Source organism: Crassostrea angulata, chromosome 4 (assembly GCF_025612915.1).
Source record: "Crassostrea angulata isolate pt1a10 chromosome 4, ASM2561291v2, whole genome shotgun sequence".
NCBI classification, from domain to species: Eukaryota; Metazoa; Mollusca; class Bivalvia; order Ostreida; family Ostreidae; genus Magallana; species Magallana angulata.
The window spans coordinates 51,374,518-51,396,403 of NC_069114.1; the positions used below are offsets into that span (position 1 = coordinate 51,374,518).

Below are 21,886 nucleotides of genomic sequence, written 5' to 3' on the forward strand. Positions count from 1 at the left end.
TAATTATGAAATTAATAAATTTATAAATAAAAGTAATTAATTTATTAATAATTAAATTAATATAATTATGTATTAAATATTGTACAAATAAACTTAATACTAAAGTATATAATAAAATCTTTAATAAACTCAAAAATCTGGTCATGGTCAATTGAATAGAACAGGCAGCTATCTTGACCATGAAATAAATTGCTTTAGGGTTGTAATTAAGGTTCTGGCCAAATATATAATGTATCTAGGTATTCAATTGGTTTTTAGTTTTGTCTTCTTTGATTTTATTGGTTGTTGATATTTCCCTCCAAATTCTTGGAGCTGGTTTGTCATATTTCTTTGTCACATCAAAGAGAGTGGAGTTTTTCCGTAATCTGAAAGCTGACTTTTGAAACGTAACAAACTCTACCTCTTGGTAAGTTAACAGTACTAATTCTAATAATTTTGATTAATAGTTCAACATTTCATTAACAGTGAATTCTATAATTTTGCCAAATTAAATCAATAGCTCATGCACAGTAAGAGTTGATAATTTTGTGAGATATCAACATTTTAATAGATAAGAATAACATGAATATGTTCACTGTTTTTACCCCTTTATATTGTGAACATAAGTAAAAGTTTATTAATGTAAACTTTACAATAATTTGTAGTTGCCATACCAGATAGTATATATCTACCATAGAGTCATAATACTATACGAGTGCGCATTCCCATAGAATGGTATGTTTAACTGTGTTTTATGATTCAGAATAATATAGTGATGTCTATATAGACATTTATCATTGTAAACCTATTTTTTAGATACATGAACTGATAAATAAACGTAATTCATACATGTATAATGAAATAATGTAAAGAGTTGTTCCCCTTTAGCGCAACTTGCTCCTATTGCAATATTTTTATGCCGTATATTTATATTGTTGTTATTCATTGTAGGGCTATTCATTTTTTTACTATCTTTCCCAGTAAATACTTGAGTTGCCCAGAACCCGAACAGGCGTTTGTTTGATTTCTTTAACACTCACAAATACCCCTGCTACATTAACATATAATCATTTTTTTTTTTTTAAACTTCATTTGGTTCAAAATATTTCAGTGACCGCAATATATTGGAAGAAATGGTCTATGTATTATTCAACTTTTACTATCGAGCCTCTCAGTTCTTTGATTTACTTTACGAATAGTATGAAGTACGAGATGACAAACTTAGAACGGCGCCTCATGGAGGTATTGTAGAAATCCAAGGTATTCCGATAGTCGATGACGGCTACAGCCGACAGCCGAATATAATTTCGGGAAAACATTAAAAAGACAAAGCTCAGCAAATAACTGGTATTCATGGAATCGATTCTAAACGAAGAAGTTGATCCAGCAGATCTCAAGGTAAACATAAACAAATATGGTTTTAAATAGACAACATCCTGTCAATTGAAAAACCCTTGTTAACCATGTTAACGAATTTCCTCTGACCTACGCAATACAAGTTTATATAAATAAACATTATTCAAATCTTCGTGAAGGAAAAACACTATACAATACATAACGAGGTTTGCTTCTCAAGTAACAAAGGTTTAATGCCCCCTCCCACATTTACAACAAAGGCTTCGCAAATCTTTTAAAATTTTGGGATACGCCACAATTCAACAAACCGGTAGTTCCTCCTACATCTGTGAACTTGTTCAGTTTTAATACTCGCCGTTCATTAAAAAGATAAGGGAAATACATAGAATTGATCTTCGTTTAGTAGATTTTAAGCTAGATATAGATCTTTTTCTCATGTAAAACTAAAAACTTTATTTTTACTTTCATTTTACAGCTGATTTATGAAAATAAAATTGAAGTGTTTCAGATGCTGTTGATAAATTACTTTTCTCTTTCAATTTATTCAGAGGTTTGAGTTGATGTACAATGAACAAGTACGGCGAGGCCAAGTGAGTGAGAAAGCCAAGTTTGAATATGCTTGGTGTCTCGTGAGGAGCAAATACATTGATGATATGAAGGAGGGAGTGGCTCTTTTAGAAGGTACGGATAAGAGGTGCCCAATTTATCAGTATTGTGTATTACACCATTCATTGCAGATCTCTTACTCAAGTCTTTATCACTCCCCTACATTGCATGTATCATATGCAATGGACAATTCTTTTCCATTTCTTTACGTCCTCTGATCTCTTACTCTATGGAAAAATTTGTATCGCATGCTTTAGAGTTACAGTTCTTGATCCTCACATACAAAAGACTTCCAAATTTACGGAGTACAAAAACTTCAAATGCAAAATTTATCTTTTTCTTCCATGGATGTCATATGATTTTGGTTGTATTACACATAAATCTTGATTATTTCATTTGCATGTCAAAAGAAAATCCCTCATGTAGCAACAACTTTGAAAGACATTTTTTTTCCTCATGACTACCAGTAATACCAGTATTCCATGGATGATTGGTAGTTTATTAAATTCAATGGTCATTTAATATTTTGTAGATTTATTCAAGAGAGCATCAGATGATGGTGCCCGTAGAGATTACTTATATTACATGTCAGTTGGTTACACCAGGATTAAGGCAAGTTTGTTTCATGAAAAATTATTTATGGGTCTAAAGATTTTGTGATATGAAATATAACTACAAAACAGACATCTTTTTTAATTCCTTACATTTTATCTGTAGGAGTATCCCCAAGCTTTAAAGTATGTTAAAGCTCTTCTAAAAATTGAACCAGGAAATCATCAGGCATTACAATTAGAAAAATTCATCAATAAGAAAATGACCAAAGGTATGATCTCATCTAAATTTCTGTTTATGAAACCATACAGTTCAATGGTGTTATTGATGATGTGACTAAGATTTGATTTCTTTTACAGAAGGGATTATGGGTATGGCGATTGTGGGTGGGGCGGCATTAGCGCTTGGGGGACTGGTCAGTCTAGGTATAGCCTTGGCCAAGAAATGACGCTGCCGACCAAAACAAGGCTGTGTTGCCAACCAGCCTGAAATTGAGAGAAGATGTTCACATTTTAAATGTTTAATTGGATAAATAGAAGCTCAAATGACAAGACAGAAAATCATTTACAATGTATTGACTGACCAGATTTGTTATTTGAATTTAATCTAAAAATTTAAATAATGCTGTGAAGTAATGAGTGTTGCTATGGTAGGAAGACTCCTTTTCAGTTAATTGTTTTAATACAATGATTTGATTATTATTTTTTATAAGTATTAAAAGTGATTACCGGTAAAATGGATTTATTGTTAAGATGTTTTGTCATGGTACATGAATTGTACAGTGTATGTTATTAAATTATGTAAACTACTGGTATTTGAATTGTTGTTTGTGCATGTCAAATTTTTCATTCCCAGGTAAAAATGTTATAGCAACAAATTATGTTGATGAACAAAAAGGAAAATCATTTATTATCAAAACTCAGTGCTTTGATATAACACTGATTGATTGTAGTAAAAACAAGAATGAGAAAAGATGTGTTATGCATTTATTTTATTAAATAGTGTTGAAGATTATCAAACAGCAGATGTTTATATGCAAGACTAGTACAAAAACAAACAAAAATGGTGATGATTCTTAACACTTCATGTGGCAGATATTAAATTCATATTACAGTTTAATTTCAACAATATGCCAGTAAATATAATGTGTTTACAATATTTGGTTTAAATGTTTTGCCAGATTTCAAACAGTTTCTGACCATTACCAGGTTTACAATGTTTCTTCAAAGAAGCAAATATAAGCCAAATAAAACATAGGTCATTTCCCAATATGCGTTTTAAAATTAAGGATATAAGGGTCACAAAATAACTTAAATAAACTTAACTGCTTGGGCTCTGGAATATCATTTATCCTAACCAAAAGGAATACACTTGATGCATATAGTGATATACTATGTAACGCAAAAGATGATTTGATGATATGAAATGATGTTTAAAGAACATGAATTATATAGTTTGTCTTTGTTTGCTGCCCTGCAAACCCAGCATGCCACAATTAACAAATACACATAACTAAAACAGACATGAAGAGGTGGAAGTATGTCTGATTCAGAGTATCTAATCCTGGTAAACAGTGTGAAAATGCTTGGTCTCTGACAGAGTTATCTATCTTTACTACAATCATGATTCCATATTTCTCCCTTGCCTGAATATTGCTTATATTTCATGACAGTTATATGTATTTTGTTTATCCTGCAACATAAAATCACATTTTACGCCTCAAACAAGCTTTTTTTGATAAATTTCTATGCAGTTGATGACATGGCGTAAACGAAGCAAGAAAGACGTCACAATGCATTTGAGCGTCGAATAAATGCACAAGAATATATTAAGGCATTGACTGAATATAGCTTTGGTTTATTGGATTACCTTTATTTGGTCAATGCAAGGGGTAGTTGCAGGATAAAACAAAAACCACAAAAATATTATTTTGTTCCGAAGCATAATGTTCTTAAAATATACAAAATATATGTAACCAAAGCAGAATGATAGTACATGTGTCCTCAAAAAAGAATAAATCGTACAAGGATGAAGCCTAAAAACACTCGTCATATATTGCACTTTTGTACATACACAGAAAACTGTTCAATAATTCCATGATCTTGTTATCACATTGTCAAATGGAATGGTCCTGAAAACAGTAAAACAGTACTAGGATGGCATGTGTCATTAAACTCTAATGTAGGAAGTACATATACAATGTATTTGTTTCTCTGGCCTGGTAGACATTTGGCCTATACAATCATGGATAATATACAGTAAGACACAATACATATACATGTACAATGTCACCTATGACTGGTACATTGTAACATCACCCTTTTCCTGGTGATGACACACATTTACACAGTGATTAAGATTACAACCTCCTCTATGTACCTGTCCAACAAAAAACCTTGTAATTGTCCATGCCTTAAAAGCACCACTTTCTCAGTCTGTCAACAAGACAAACGTATAATCACAACAAGGACTGTTCTATCATGATGCTGTCGAATCCGTCAGGAGGATGGTGGTAGAATTTGTCAAACTGGACGTCCATCACAGCCCCCTCATCCACTAGAACAAGACAAGCGGGTAAGTTATGTCAGGAAGGGTTGGGAATGGAATTTTAGATGAATGGCAAATACATTTGTATTTAAAAGCATGTTTTTCCCCTTTGAGTTTAAATATGTATTGTATTGCCGATAGTACATACAGAGAGGTACATGTATGTTACTTTTTCATTTTATTTGTTTAAATCTACTTTTTGTTCATGCATTGAAGCTTTGTATACATAACAAGTTTAATACTTTGGAATACCATAAAACACGGGATATAGTGTCCCCTTCATCCCTGTGAATGGACAGGGCAGAGGTTTCCCATTCAGGTAGAAGTTCAGTTGTACATGGTCATAGGTTAAACCCTGCAAAACACAACAATACATTAAACTAAAACTAGACATCATTGAGATAGTTACCATCTCAAAGCGTCTTGCTCTAATAATGGAAAAACAGGATAAAAGCATTAATATATTTTGGAGGATTTTGCTTTGACATTGACCTATGACTTCGAAATCCTAGGTTGGCATAGAACTTTAAGTCAAGCTCATTACTTCTTACGATCAGGTTTTCTTGGGGTTAAATATGAGCAAGATTAAGCCAATGAGAATTAATTTGAAGTCTTATACTGGATATCTAAGAGATCTGCTATGACCTTAACATTTGACATTGAAACTTGGTTAAAAGTCATTGCACACCCTTTACCCAGAGGCTCTGTTTAAGTGAAGTATGAGCCAGATAGGGCTTAAGGGAGAGTAAATATGCTGTGATTTTTTTTTTTGCATGGACTGGTATGACCTTGACTCTTGACCTAGAAATGTCACTCAAGGTCACTGCACACCCTCTGACTAATGGCACTATGTGGGTGAAGTACACGCCAGATTTAACCAAGGGGAGAGAATATAAGATCCAGACAAGGATTTTTGGCTAATTCTGCTTTGACCTTAACCTTAGAATTAGAAACCTGGTCAAGGTCACTGCATAACATTTACCCAAAGGCACTCTGTAGGTAAAGTTTGGGCCAAGATGGGAAGATGTCCCCTTGACAAGTGATCTCGAATGGACAGACGAATGCACAGACCGATCATTATAGGGCGCTTGCACAGCAGGGCCTTATAAATAATACCAATAAAATCTTCAATCAAAAATAATGACATGTCCACAGGTCTTGAACATATACATTTCCTTTTTGTGGGACTTCTATATGTACCACTAGATGTGCTGATGGAAATCATACTTACCATACACATTTTGATGGAAGGTCTGCATGTACGACAGATCTTACCAGAACATCCCATAATGTATGATGTATCTAACCATACGTCCTCTACATGTATGGCGTATCTTACTAGTACACCCCTACATGTATGACAGATCTTACCAGTACATCCCCTTCCTGGGGAACTTCTGGCAGCTTGCCCTTTTGCTGCTTGTCATGATACATTGCTCCATCCTGCCTAACTACCCAGGATTCTGTGTTCTCTCCGAGAGGTACTTCATTCACATTACACCTTCTTGAGGCTAGTCCAACTCCCCATACACCTTTAATACAAGATTTTTCCAGACTTAATGGCCTGCGACCAGTTCTTGCTGAGTACCATTTCTTGCCAATGCATTGTTATGTCATTTTATCAGCACATAAAATTATATACGAAAAACCCCCCCGAAACAATGCACAAAAATGGGACCCGGCCAGAACTGGTCGCATGCCAGTACAAATAATATCACTAAGAGTTCATATTAGGTGGATATATACTAAACATGTTATATATGTCAATTGGATATCATAAAATCAATGTTGAGCTGAACCTTAATAGTGTCAAGTACAAAAATATGTAACGGGATGGGAGAAATAATGACGGACCAGACCGGGTTTCGAACCTGGGCCCCCTGAATCTCTAGTCAGGTGCTCTACCAACTAAGCTATCTGGCGCCAGTATTCGAACCGGTCTGACCGTCACAATCCTTCCCCCTTAAATGATCTTCGTCCCCAAGATAACCCCAGGCTCTTCCCCTGGTAGGAGTTCACCTGTCAGTTCCAGGGGTTGGTCATGGCACCAAATATAACGGATGGGAGAAATAATGACGGACCAGACCGGGTTTTGTACCCGGGCTTTCTGAATCTCTAGTCAGGTGCTCTACCAACTGAGCTATCTGGCGCCAGTATTTGAACCGGTCTGGCCGTCACAAAGAAAAGGGAATACAATATGTTTTATATTAACTACTCAACATACTTAATAACATTTAAAAATTTAAATTCTTAGGTCTTTTGATACCAGAAATATCTTCCCTCGTAGAGATTTGTTCATCAAAGCCAAAGGTAACTTTTTTTATGACTTGGTCAGCTGTTGATGACACGCATCGACCCCCCTAAAAACCTACCGGTGCTTTGTACTTTTACTTCAAAATATGCTTTATCCTGCGCAATTGGCGCATTGGAAAGAGCTGCTCCTGTTCCACAGATTCTACGCCCATTCTTCACAATTACGACATCATTGCCTACAAAATGTTGAACATTTGCACATTGATATTCTTTAATTTTTTTTTCAACATACAGCAAGAATTGGATGGTTAAAAGTAGATACCCATAAGTGACGCATCTAATTTTACGGTTGGAATTTCTTTTAAGGGTATGTGTCCCGAGCTGAAGCCGGTTCCATCCCAACAACAGCGAAAACAGCAAAAACAAGCAGCCATTCTTGGTACTTCCGGTGAGGTGATTACACATTAACTCATTCATAAAACTATTCTCAATGCCCGACTCTGGGAAGATAAAAACTCAATGTTTTTAACTATTAAGATATTTAAGAATATTTTTAATTAACTTCATATAAAATTATCGTATTCATCTATATTGCACTAGAAATTACGGTAACCTCATATGCGTGAACGGATCAAGGGGGGGGGGGGGGGGTCCAGTGCACTCCCTCCCCCCCAACCCCCCTCCAAAAATGTTGATGAATCAAATCCACATGGTATAGTCCCCCCAAGAAAAAAAATGCCAAAGGACCCCTTTCCTAGAAAACAAAAGTAATCATCTTTCAGTCTTGATCCTTACTTGGAAATTTTCCTGTATACAATTTATATAATATTGTTTGTTCATAGCACCTGTACTAATGTCTATGGTACAAGTAACAAGCTATTCACCTCAAATACAGTGTTGCAATAGACGACTCTGGTAGTGGTGCGGTTGGATACCAGTTAGACAGACAATGACATGAGCAGCTCTCTAGCTCTCTTAATTTAATTCTCTCTCTCTCTCTCTCTCTCTCTAAGAAACCATCTTCATTGTCTTAGATGTTTTTATTATTGTAACATATAACAGCCTATATATTCAACAATTCATTTCAAACAGCAATGCACAAAACTGCACAAAAAGAAATATGTAAGTTTTAATTTATTTCCACCCTAGGACAGCATAGTCAATAATTAACTTATAGGTATTCCTTGTCTTTTTTTTCATTTTTTATTTCCTTCCGACCTCGATTATAACAGCGCCTTAGGTCTCTCAAGCAGCAGCATCCACTTGAGTGGTCTACCTTTGGAGACGTTTATCTTTAAGAATTATCTCCCTTTACTCCTCTTCCTCCTCCTCCTCTTCGCCTCTAGGAGTAGACTTCACTCCATATAGGATCTCAGACAATGTGTCCTTACTGTGTTTGAAGACCTGTAAACAGCTTGGTGAGCATGCCCGAAAGAGGAACGGTAGGTTTTTAATTCCATGGAGTTTACTGACTGGACGAATAATTCGGAGACCTGGGCCAAACAGAGCACCATGGCAACAATCGCACACCGACCGACTGTTAAAAGATTTTATCAGAAATTAACTCATACTCACTCAAGTTTCAGGATAATTATAATTACTGTTACAGCAATATACAGCTCTCAATACAGACAAAAGATAAAGTAAATTGTAAGCATTGTTGAAATACATTTGTCGGCTATTACTAAGAATTACTTACTTTGCCAAGACTTTTTTAACAGACTCTGGAAGGACATCCTTGTCATTGATTACTTCCCCTTCCACCAAAGTCAAGGCACACATGTCAATTAAACGCTGAAATACAAAGCAAACACATCACATTAACCAATGGCTTAAATAATGGATTTAACTACCGTAAATAATTACATTACAGTGCATGTAATGTACGTCAGCTATGTTACATGTGCATAAAACAGAATTATGTGTCTTGATGACAGTTAGTTAGATCACTTGTAAACAGCAAATAATTGTCTGTACAAGGGAGAGAATTCAGGGGAACACAAGAGAGCAAAGGAGAAAAAATAATGACACACGTTTATTCAGAGCTTTTTTACGGCTCAGATTTAAGGTGAAGCACGAACTGAAACAATACAATACCTGTGGCTGGTTCTGCGTGTGCTCCTTCCAAAAGAGCGGGTGCATGAAGTTGTTCTTGACGTTGAGGTAGAACAGGTCCAGGAGCAGGGCTCCACACGGCATGGCTGGCAGCTGGTTCCCCTCCATGTTCAGCTCGCGCAAGTTTCTGAGGAGGAGAAATATATGGGATTAATCAACACTGCTTCTCCTAAGATTAACGTCCACAACAAAGAAATCTCAATAACTCTAACATTAAATGACAAGCTGTTTTACTGTTGATATTTGGTTTTGGGTGTACCTCATGTTGGCAATCTCGTTTTGAATGAAGGTCAGCTTATTGTAAGAAATATCCAGATGGATCAGCTTCGGCAAGGCAAACAACCTGTAAAACACATCCAGGATTTAACAATGCATCCATAAATCAACTCCAATACAGATAGGAACAAATATGCAAGACCCTAATACAGGTCCAGTATCATTTATGTTCACAGGAAAAACTGTTTGACTGTTGATCTGACACAGTACCCCATGGGAATGTTGGTCAAAAGACAGAAGGACACGACTAGAATCCGAAGGTTCCGGAGTCGGTGGATGTCCGAGGGAAGTTCTCGGAGAGGATTATTTCTAAGTTTCAGGATTTCAAGCTGTTGAATCTCCAGAATTTCCCGTGGGAATATCTGTCATATGAAAAATCAGGAGTTAATTGCGGTTAAGTTATAGCATGTTCTAGCAATATATTCTCTAGAAAAATATTAATTTGGACTTTTTTGTGTATTATAAACTCACGGAGAAATCATTGAAGGACAAGTTGAGGTATGTGACTGTCCTTATCAAAGGTGAGATGTCAGGCATTTCTGCTATGAAGTGTGCCTAAAAATCAAGAATTCCATTTGAACATTTTTATATTTATGAAAAACAGCAGGCTATTAAAAGAAAGAAGATTATGATATCTTCATTACCATCAAATTGTTCCATTAGAGAGATTTAAATGAATAATATAATTTACATGTAAGTTAACAGTTAAGTCACACCTTACATATTCATACATCATAAATCTCACCCACCTTGAGACTAAGAGCTTTCCCCCCATTTATCAGAGCATCAAGAATGGCCAACTCAGATGGAGAAATAGCATTTTCTGAGGGTGCAGCTTAAAAAAGAAAGATATGATTGTTGTAGCTCAGTATATATGAAGGTGATAGATGTTGTTGATGATCAAAATATTAGCATTTCTGTATCATAAGCCATTACAGAAGAGCTAATTATTTTATAGACTAAGAGGATGTTAATACAGAGTGAAAACCTACTAAAAGGGGATTGACTTCGCCCAGCTCCCTGGAAATATCTAGATGGGGCAGAGTGAAACATTGAATCCATCCCTGGAATTTCTGTATCCCTGCGATAAGCCACATAAATATTTTAAAAATAATTATCAAAAATATATGTTTATAAAAAAATAACACTATTAGATTTCTTGGCTATCCATAATCATGGCATAATGCCAACATACTTATACTTGAGGGATTAATGATTTAAATTGATTTATCTCATTATATTATGTATAAACTCATTAAGCATACATTTCCATCAGGAAATTTTACCATTGACATTACACCTCACTTACTGTCTTTCTTGGGCCGAGTGACTGGCGACATCGAACGTGTCATCCTCATACAAGATGATCTCCGTGTGGGGAACATTATCATCAGCGTAGGAGGGGCTGTACTTCCTCAGGGGTCGGATAACCGACTTGACCTCGGTGTTCATCAGGTCTCGTACATGCTGTTTAATCATGGCTGCCATTTCAATCAGAAGCTGCTTCTGCGGGATTCTGGGTTCAGATGGAGGGATGTTCTGAGCTATGAATCAAGAGTTTAACATCTCATATATCTGTGCAGTTAAAACTTTTTTTTTTTTAAAAGAAACTGTTTCTCACAGCATTTTGATAAATTTGTCTACTGAGTCTGAATAAACAAAATGCCATATACTACACATTGAATCAATGTTTATTTTTGTTTTTTTACACTCACCTTCTGGAGTCATTTCCATCACCTTCACTTCCTCTTGAACAGTGGGATGAATATATCTCTCAGCCAATAGTTTTGTTAACTTTTTATAGTTATGCTTTGAATAGAATATATTCCTGACTTTGCGTACAGGTATGTTTCGTAGTTCTGAAAGATGATAAACAAAATTGTCCAAAGTAAAGGCAGGTGGCTGATGATACCTTATATCTTCTACATTATCCATTTGTAAAATCTCGCCTGGCTTTTTGGGAAGTCTTGTTGGAAAACTCTCCGGTCCTCTTGGTTTAAACGGTTTTACTAATGATTTACCATCAACATAAGTACCAAGACTAGTTTTTTCTCTGTAAATGGGGTCAAGCACAAACTTTTTGTCATCTTTGTGGAGGTATGATCCATTACTGTGTGGCGATATTCCAAAATTGTTTCTGTAGTACGCTCCTCCAGCAGGGTGTGATTCTGAAGGGGGAGGGGATACAAGACTAGGTACCACACTGGGCGTGGGGGACTGAAGATGTCTGTGACTGAAATCAGTCTCTTGCTCAAAGTCATAAATTTCATAAAAAGGTTTGTCAGGGGAAGGTGGTAGTTCTGGTTCCAGGGGAGGTAATTTAGGAGCCCTAGGTCTGCGAAGGAGCTTTGCCCCTCCCCCTCCCTTGCCATGACCCTTGATTATTAGATTCTTCTTGTCTTTCTTTGATTCCAGCAACTAAAATAAAAGATTTTGGAATTTTCATTGATTTTATATTGCATGTAAACCATTAAAAGTGAATATGTTTTATCTTCGTGTCGTTTAACGTACATTAGACGCAATATAAAACTGCGTAAAGTGAAACGATGGAATTTATTATTTAGATATATCAAGCACAAATGAAGTTATACTTTCTTTTGTTAAAAATTTTACTGGTTTATAGATGCCATCTTAAAAATTGTTACTCCTGCGATAAAGAACACAAAAATGATCAATTTAAAATATCTAAACAAATTTACCGATGGTCCATTAGCCGCCATTTTGACGCTGTCACCATATCAACATACCCACAGTAGGTCTTACTCTTTCTTATTCGGAGGTAGGTCTATATATATTTTAATCATGATTTAGTTACATACAAGAACTTCTTATTTATCATTTAGAATAATATAGCATACTACATTTCAATTCTCTGACAATACCAAAATAATCGTTTATCTTTTTCCACTTACTTATAAGATCAAGATCTATATGTCCTCGAAAAATAATTCTTTTTGCGTATGGTTTCTTCATGCACTGATACTTGTTTTAGAGATTGGAAGTTTTATATCATACACATAAGCTTAGACTTGAAACGTTCAATCTCACTATTTATGTATCAATCAGTTTCGGTTTATCTATCTATAAATTGTACTTTGTCATTAACTCATGACTTAAAATTTTCAGACTATCAATAGGTACATGTATCTTTAAAAACACCCTTTTAACAGATGTATTGTTAATGAAAGTAAATACTAGTGTGCAGAATAACGTATTTATCGAAAATTTTGAAACACTGCAACAAAATTTATAGTCCCATTACAAAAATCCTTGGAAAGTTATTTTTATAATTTCTAAAGAAATGTTAAAATTTTGATTTGAAAATGCTCTGCAGACGTAATACGTATCCTGTGATATATATCATATACGAACCATATATACAATTCATTTTTTTATATTATGTAATTAGTTAAGAAATAAGGTTTCATTTTTGGATGCATATCGGGATATAAATACGGGTTGGTCACGAGATCAAATACCATAAAGCCCGGAAGGGCTATAAACAGAGACTTTGAGTTAAACATTAATTGGTATTTTTTCTGTTGTAGGTTTATTTGGAGAAATAATGTTTATTTAAAAATCATAATTAACTATTCACCACGACCAATTCGAAGGATGTGCTTTTAATAGTTGCGTAATATGTTTTACGGTGCGACCGTTGGGGCGAGCACAACATGTGATCAAACAATGAATTATAATAAATTAATAAAATAAAATCAACAACGTGAAATTTGAATAACAAAAAATAAAACATACCTATTTTTCAGTAAATTTTCATTATTCATAAGATTTGTTATAATTTATTTATTTATATGTAGAACAATAGTTTAATCTCAGATACAATGTTGTTAAATAATAAAGATTTTAATATATAAATATTCATTGCACTGCATCTCCTCTTTTAAAGTGATTGTGATTATGATTGATTGATTTCCCCCCTTTTTTTTGCAGTAGACATTTTTTCTTAAACTTACATATAAAACTTGACTCATCATAGAGCTCCCCCCATGCTAAAATTTTTTTCATTTTTGTCAATTTATACATAGAAAATCGACTTACCATGGATTTGCCCCTCCACTTAAAAAAAAATAATTAATGTTTAATTTTATTTTTAATTTACACTTAAAAATATTTGCTTATCATGTTAAAAGAACATGGTGTTGTCCCCCCCCCCCCCCCCCCCGCATGTAATAAATGGAAGTGAAAATAAAGAAACCATTGAACTGCAAAGAGCTGAAGAATTAGAATTTTCATGATTTATTTTTCTTTTTGCTTGCAAAGATTTTTTGGATGAGGCTGCCATCCACCCACCCACCCCCTTTAAAAAAAGGAGCTGCTACGTATAACGTTACGTTTCAGGAAATTACCGTAATTATAGTGAATAAAATATTTGTGAGCATTCATCCAAATTAGTGCAATTTACAACTGTTTCCTGTATCTGAAGAAATGTCCTTATTCGTCAGCTGTTCTTTATCTTAGCCTTTGCAAGATTTTAAGAGGATTTTGGTCATTTCAGCAGATTACAATAACTTCCATTAGAGTAATTTCCCCTTATCAGTGCTTATTGTGACGTCAAAGCTGACGTTGGTTAAGTGTCGTCTTACTCTTTAAAACTCCCCTGAGAAATAAAAGTATGCGAAGTATACTGTTTTATTTACTTAAAAAGCATGATGTTCTTAAAATTACACATCTTATAAGCTTTTCAAAGGTTTTACTTTGATTCTCGGGAGAACGTGATGTTGGAACGTGAGGTTGGAAACCATTGGTACTATGAATTGTGGGTCAAAATTTACTGACTCCGAAAAAATATATCGGATCAATGTGTAAACGTTTGTGACGTCACACGATTATTTTTGATTGAAAGTGTACTGAGGTGAACTTTAGAGGTAACATTGACTGTATGTCGCTTACATCGTTATTGTTTTTACTGTCTAAATTTGTCTTGCTGATTCTCGTGAGAGTGTGAAGCGATAAAAATTGCCATGATTACAGGGAACTACTGGGACGATTAAAACGATGCATTACTGGTCCGATTTACTGACGACAAAAAAATCCCTTGAATGAATGTGCAACTATAGTCCGCGCCGGCGAGCTGCGCTCGCTATTAATTTGTGTAAAGAAAAATTTGTTAGCAAGGTGTGTGTTTTTAAAACTAATATGTTTTACGGTGTGACCGTTGGGGCGAGCGCAGAAGGAACCACACATCTGTCATCATTGTTAAATGCAACCCGTGGACACTCTTATACACTTAAACAAACTACCACTGAGCATTAATAAAATGTTAAACAGACTTACATTGTATTAAAATATTTTGATAAACACAACGCCGTTTTTTTTTATCTAGATACAATTATGTTTTATCTTTTCTTTACCTTTTAATAATGATCATTAAAATCAGTAAAAATAAATTTTGTTTGTTATTTCTCATTTTGTTCCTTGTTGTAACCCGTGTTTTAATTATTTTCCTCAGTGACATTAATTTTGTTTTAAATCTTTTTAATTTTTGTACGCTATATAAGCGTTGTAGACATGTGCCCTCACCCCTTTCTTAGTGTGTGATATCCAATATTATTTGACCACATATGCAACTATATAACAAATACATGTACCGGTTGATACATGTATTTTAACAGTTTAATTCTTTTCATTTATCTATTCATTACAAAATGACGTGGCTGCACGTAGATCTAATAATGATTAGACTTTTCTTTCTTAATAATTTTTTGTCACCTACCTAACGTATGCATATATGATTGGATCAATATGACAATAAATTTAGCATGGAACTTGCATGTGTATTTACTAAGCAAAAAAAAAAATCATCAAAACAAAACTAATCAGCCAAAGAGTCACCGTTAACACTGATACTGAGTACTTCCTACATGATCCAGTACATATGCTTGATCCACCTCTAAATGTGTCGCGGGAAATTAAAACGCGAGATCTTTGTGACGTCATAGTTAACATTCTTTTGCGCTCGACAGTTTTCGTAAATTGTCGGACAAATTCGGAGAAGGAAATGACGTCATGTGTCAGCAAAAGTTCAGTTTTTTTACGTAAGCTTATTTGTTGTTTACTGTAATGTTTTTAGAAGGATTTTTTTATTATTGTTAAATGAAAATGATGTATGCGATGTAGAGGTAAGAATTTTCCGTAGAAACACTTTCTGTTCCACCATGTTGCTATGCACCGCAAAGGATCACTGGGATAGTAGAACGTTTTCACGTGGCCTCATAAAATTTTCTTTGAACAATGTGCAGATTTCAACCCGAATTTCCTCCGTTCGTACACGTTGTCTATGGAGCTCGCTACGCGAGCGGCGCTTCGCGCCGCCTCGCTGCGCTCGCTATCATTTGAAAACCCCTTAGGAGCTTAAAATAGGAGTACATACACGAAATTTCATTGTGTTGTTATCATAGTATAGGGTGAATATTTATCACAAAAACAAGCTTCTGTGAGCTGGATAATATGTAAACGGTGTGACCGTAGGACCGAGCGCAGATTTAACACAGTGTAGTTTGATTTTTGTATAATAAATCTATTTAAAACGCACACAGTAGGATCCGCCAATAAGGTTGCCTACTCAAATCATTCGTCAAAGTTAAACTAAACGTCGCGTGCTCAGTCTACATTATGACGTCATATTTCAGACGTAAAACGTCTTCGGAAATAGCCGAAGAGACTTACGTTATTCCGAAATTTTTTTTATTTCTTCTTTCATTGTTCATCAATTTAATTAATATGAATGCCAATGTAATAAAATTGAATACTTTATTCAGAATCTTAAAGATCAGTTCCTTGACGTTAATGTTTTTATTTTCCATCTGATAATTTGATAAGACATACATAGAACAAGTCGTGTTTCTTGACTGAAGCACTATTGAAACTTATCTGGTTTCCTTTTTAATTTCTTTTAATTCAAATTACCTTCTATTGAAACACTGGAACTTATTAAATCGAGTTTAGGGGCAATAAACATCGATAAGTACCAGTCAATCAATGATCGAACTAACTTTTTAAAAACAAAATGGCAGCCAATATGGCGGCGCCCAGGGCTGGAAGAAATTTTTTTTGGCCTCAGTACCCCTGATTCAACTTTCATTTTTCACTGATTTTCTTATATATACGTGTTACCATTAATCCTCGCTTCGCGAGGCGGGCTTCGCCCGCCTCTCGCTGCGCTCGGTATAAAAAGGCCATTCAAAGAAAATATATCCTTAGTTATGATATATTAAGTCACTCTCAAATTGACTTTGTAGTCAATATCAATAATTAAACGGACTCCGTGAATTTAAAATTATACTAAAACAACGACATACAAATGTTTGTGCATGAGGGTGATGGGGTTTGTAGGACGAAGGAAAATTGAGTTTGGTCTATATACAATAATATTTTAATAGAAGAAAATATCCAAATTTAAAAGGTAAACTATTTAGACTTTTTCGTCCAAACTGTCCTGAAAATAGCACCAAGATTACATTGATATCACGGAGTGGGAATAAAAGTACATCAGATTCTTATTATCAATAGTTAGATACTAAATGATGACCAACTTCTTCTCATAATTTGTAACATCCTCAATGTCAGGGGTCCTGAGTCCACTCGTGGCCCAGGATCCCTGACATTTTTTTTTTTTTTTTTTTTTTTTTTTTTTTTTTTTTTATTGATATTAATTTCATTTGCACATACAATATATCATACAATATATATATACATGTAAGTATATTTAGCACAATTGAAAAGTCTGTTGACAAGATCAATTTCAACAATTTAAGGGAGAGAAAATGAGGGACAGTAGGAAGTGGAGAGGAGGGGGGGGGAGAGAGTGGGGGAATTATGAGGATACATGTATCATGTCAGAAATATTTTATTAATAATTAGGCGTAATCAAAATATTTACTACCGAGTTGTTGTATTCAGACAAGGTATATATAAATCGTGCCTTATGTAAATATGTCAATGGTCAGGATCTACATGTACATGAGAAAAAGCCAGTCAGTCCATTGGTTTAAGAAATTATTATATTTGCCTTGTTTTGTTGCAGTGTATTTAAGTGTAGTTATATGGGTTTTGAGATCAATCAGAAGTTCTTGGATTGATAAGTTTTCCTGTAGACATCTTTTCCTGTATATGTAAGATTTGATTATAAGAAAAATTATACCCAAATAAATTGAATTAGGGGTTCCTAATATAAATGATTTTTCTTCTAATGTAATATGTAAACCTTTTCCGTCACATATTGATATAAAGTGGCTTAAAAGATTTTGGACATGTAAACAGTCCCAAAACAGATGCACGATAGTTTCTTCATTACTTTGACATAAAGAACACAACTTTGTGTCAGTTTTACCTATTTTAAATAAAAATGAGTTTGTTGTCAAAATATACTGATTTATTCTAAATTGCAACCATTGCAATTTAGAATCCTTGGTGTATAAAAAAGGAAATGTGAAGATATTTTCCCACTGAAGGTCTAAAATTTCAAAAAACTTTCCCCATTTTACTTTTCCAAGAGGAGTAATTTTTTCTGTAGTAAGAATATTGTAGATATGTTTTGTTCCTTTTTTGTTGTTACAAAATGTTTTAATATTATGAGGAAGAAACGGTCTAGGGCTATTTGTTCCAATTTGAATTTTTGAGCTTGAGAGACTTGCTTTAATTGAATTTCTAAGTGATGCATAATTCAGAAAATTTGTTTTTATCTTAATTTTTTTTTGTAAATCTTGTAAAGAATAAAAATTTCCATTTTCATCAAGCAAATCTGCTATGTATACTATGTTCTTATCAAACCAGTTTGTATAGAAAACTGTTTTATTTTCAATTTTGATTTTCGGGTTGTTCCAAATAGGCTGAGTAATAAATTCATCCCATGATTGAACTTCTAATTTTTCTTGAATTATTTGAAAGACAGTAAATGTATCTTTCCAGAAAGGGTTTTTTATTTCCTTTTTAACAACATTAATATAGTCTGATCCAGTTTTTAATATTTTTTCTATAGATACAGTTTTGCCAAGCAGCACTTTCCATTTTGTTTCTTGGGAATAAAGAATTCTTTTTATCCATGATGATTTTAATCCCAGATTGTAATTGTTAATATCAAGCATTTTTAAACCTCCATTAATATAGTCTTGCACTACTTGCTTTCTTTTAAGTTTATCTACTTTGGAATGCCATAAAAAATTAAAAAGAGTTCCATTCAGATTTTTCATGAAAGTATTTGATGGGGAGGGTAGAGAAATGAAGAGGTGATTTAATTGTGCAATAAGCAATGATTTTATAAGAGTTATTCTGCCAAGTGGAGTAAGTCGTCGTTTACTCCATTGATTGATGATATGCTTGATTTTTACTAATTTCTTGTCATAATTAAGTTTTGGTATATTTGTTAAGTCCACATCAAAATAGATACCTAAAAGTTTAAAGGTGCTTGTCCATTGAAAGTTCATTTCCTCACATATTATATTAGAAGAGTATTTTTTACTACCAATCCAGACAAGTTGAGTTTTTGATATATTTATTTTGAGACCAGAAATTTGATAAAAGTTATTCAACTCTCTAATTGCTTCTCTGAGAGACCTCTCACTGCCATCTAATATAATAAGGGTATCGTCTGCATATTGTGATAACAAAAATTCTGAATTATCTATGTTAATACCATTTATACCTTTATTATTTTTTAATTTAATAGCTAGTACTTCAGCACATAGTAAAAAGATATATGATGAAATTGGATCACCCTGACGACAACCACGCTCTAATTTAAAAAAGTTGGATAAGTAACCTGCTTGTGATACAGAGGAGGAGGTGTTTTGTTGAAAAACTGATATCCATTTTCTGAGCGATGGACCAAAGTTAAAGAATTGAAGCGTTTTATCAATAAATTTCCATGAGACAGAGTCAAATGCTTTTTCAAAATCAATCATTAACAGTAATCCAGGAATGTTATTATTCTCAGTATATTGCATTAAATCATAAACAAGACGAGTATTTTCACCTATGTATCTTCCTGGAACAAAGCCATTTTGATCGGTACTGATAATTGAACTGATTATTGTTTTCATTCTTTGAGCAATGCAGCCTGACCCTATTTTATAAACTACATTTAATAAAGAGATTGGCCTCCAATTTTTCATGTAAAATTTACTTTTTCCATCTTTTGGTATGCAGGTGATTATACCCTGCTTTTGTGTAACAGATAACTCCCCTAGATTGTATCCGTGATTTATTGATCTAATAACAAAGTCTCCTAAGTATTTCCAAAAGACTTTAAAGAACTCTGTAGTGAAACCGTCACTTCCAGGACTCTTATTATTCGACATTTTTTTCAATACATGAGAGGCTTCATTATAAGTTATTTCACCTTCAAGGGTATTTCTTTGAGTATCGCTTAATTTAAAAATTTCAGAGTCTGATTCTAGAATCTCATTTAAATCATAGTCTTGAAATTCACCCTTGTTTTGATATAGATTTCTATAATAATTTTCTATCTCTAACAGGATTTCCTTTTGTCCATTGATTTCTTCGGAACAATCTTCTTTTATTAATTTTGGGACAATTTTATTTACAAAATTTCTATTCTCAAGATTAAGAAAGTAACTTGTTGGTTTCTCTCCTTCACAGGTCCATTTAGCTCTTGATCTTACTAGACTTCCCATAAGTTTGTGATTTCTGATATTTTCTAATTCTTTCTTTTTAAAATTAATTGTTTGAATGTTTTCTTCATACTTTTCCTCCAACTGTTTTATTTGGTTTATTAAAAATTTCTCCTTTTCGTTATTTTTCTTTTTGGCATAGCTAGAATATGATATACATTTGCCCCTGATTTCCATTAATAGTGTTTCAAGAAAGAGCTGGTCATTGACAGTGAATTGAATTTCATCATTTGGAATTTTGTCAATAGATGCATTGTTATATACGGGTACTGCATAATTTTGTTTTATTTCTTGTATTTTTTTATTAACAACATCTAGGAATTCCTTATCATATAAAAGTGCATTATTGAACTTCCATAAACCTTTTCCATGTGTAAATTCATTGAATTTTAGACTAAGGAGTACTGGTGAATGATCTGACTTATAACTTGCAATGATTTCACTTTCTTGTGACATACACAGTAGGGTGTTTGATATTAAAAAGAAATCTAGTCTTGCTTGTTTAAGAGGGGTTGGTTTACGCCATGTATACCTTTTCTTATCAGGGTGAGTTTCTCTAAAAATATCAATAAGATTGAATTGATTTATTTTTTCTATTACTTTATCTCTTGCTTTAGGATTGTTAAGATGAAGATAATTGTAATAATCCATATCGGGATCCATAATAAGATTAAAATCGCCAACAACTATTATGTCTTTATTTCCTATTTCACTTACAATTTCAAAGAGTTCTTCATAAAAAAGGGGCGTGTCCTCATTTGGACCATACACTGTGATCAAACTTAAACGATGGCTTTGAATGCTGAGGTCTAGTACCACAAAATTTCCAGAATCATTTGTAAAATTCTTATGTACTTTATATTCAAAATTGTTATTGAAAAAAATTGCTACTCCTCTGGACTTTGAGGTAAAAGAATTAAAATAAACTTCATTGCCCCATTCGTTTTGAATACTATCTTCCATATCACAAGTGAAATGAGTGTCTTGTAAACATAAAATATTGCATTGGGTTTGTCGATAATATTGAAAGACATCTTTTCTTTTCTTAAATTCGTGCAGACCCTGACAGTTAGCAGATATAATTTTTACCGAAGACATGTTACAGAATAAGTTTGCTTACCTTGTACGATTCGCTGGAAATACAACAACACGGTCAAAAAATGCTCTTGTCCAATAATTATACTAGTCTGAGGTTGATACATGATTGAGAAAGGAAACATACAGAAGGGGGAAAGAAAAGGAGTGCTCGATTGCTGGGTTTAAAGTTAAAGGCACGTGCTGATGTACGGTGAATTTGGTTGAGGGGTAGAATGTTTACATTGGATATGCCGACACGTTACTAAAATTAGAGTAAACAATGGTAGACATAAATATTTCCGGAATTAAATTATAGGCATAGTTAGAATGAAAAGTCGGCATTTGAATTAATTAATGGGATCTTTTCATGTGTTTGAAAATACATATACAGTTTTTTTTTCAAAATACGTAATTATAAAGACAAGTAATTCGGACATTGTCCTTAATAGTTTTTAGTGTGAATGAGGAAAATTCAG

At 33.8% G+C, this 21,886-nt stretch overlaps 3 protein-coding genes across 3 annotated transcripts; 1 reads left to right on the plus strand and 2 right to left on the minus strand.

Annotated features, from left to right (window-relative positions):
* Positions 1-307: 307 nt before the first annotated feature.
* Positions 308-3,302, plus strand: LOC128181343 (mitochondrial fission 1 protein-like). Its single transcript, XM_052849709.1, has 6 exons — positions 308-406; positions 1,179-1,377; positions 1,884-2,016; positions 2,474-2,553; positions 2,659-2,764; positions 2,853-3,302. Exons 2-6 carry the CDS (start codon positions 1,333-1,335, stop codon positions 2,939-2,941), a joined length of 453 nt encoding a protein of 150 aa, XP_052705669.1. The 5' UTR covers positions 308-406; positions 1,179-1,332; the 3' UTR covers positions 2,942-3,302.
* A 160-nt stretch (positions 3,303-3,462) lies between these two features.
* LOC128181342 (SPRY domain-containing protein 7-like) lies at positions 3,463-7,740 on the minus strand. The gene is made up of 5 exons (XM_052849708.1): positions 7,616-7,740; positions 7,413-7,529; positions 6,412-6,572; positions 5,293-5,395; positions 3,463-5,049 (listed from the first exon to the last, which is right to left on the minus strand). The coding sequence occupies exons 1-5, from the start codon at positions 7,725-7,727 to the stop codon at positions 4,952-4,954; spliced, it is 591 nt and encodes a 196-aa protein (XP_052705668.1). The 5' UTR covers positions 7,728-7,740; the 3' UTR covers positions 3,463-4,951.
* Positions 7,741-8,298: 558 nt separating this feature from the next.
* Positions 8,299-12,470, minus strand: LOC128180613 (leucine-rich repeat-containing protein 63-like). Its single transcript, XM_052848743.1, has 11 exons — positions 12,384-12,470; positions 11,400-12,102; positions 10,994-11,228; positions 10,677-10,765; positions 10,434-10,519; positions 10,156-10,239; positions 9,895-10,046; positions 9,668-9,751; positions 9,391-9,535; positions 8,993-9,087; positions 8,299-8,830 (listed from the first exon to the last, which is right to left on the minus strand). The coding sequence occupies exons 1-11, from the start codon at positions 12,402-12,404 to the stop codon at positions 8,605-8,607; spliced, it is 1,920 nt and encodes a 639-aa protein (XP_052704703.1). The 5' UTR covers positions 12,405-12,470; the 3' UTR covers positions 8,299-8,604.
* Between the last annotated feature and the right edge of the window lie 9,416 nt (positions 12,471-21,886).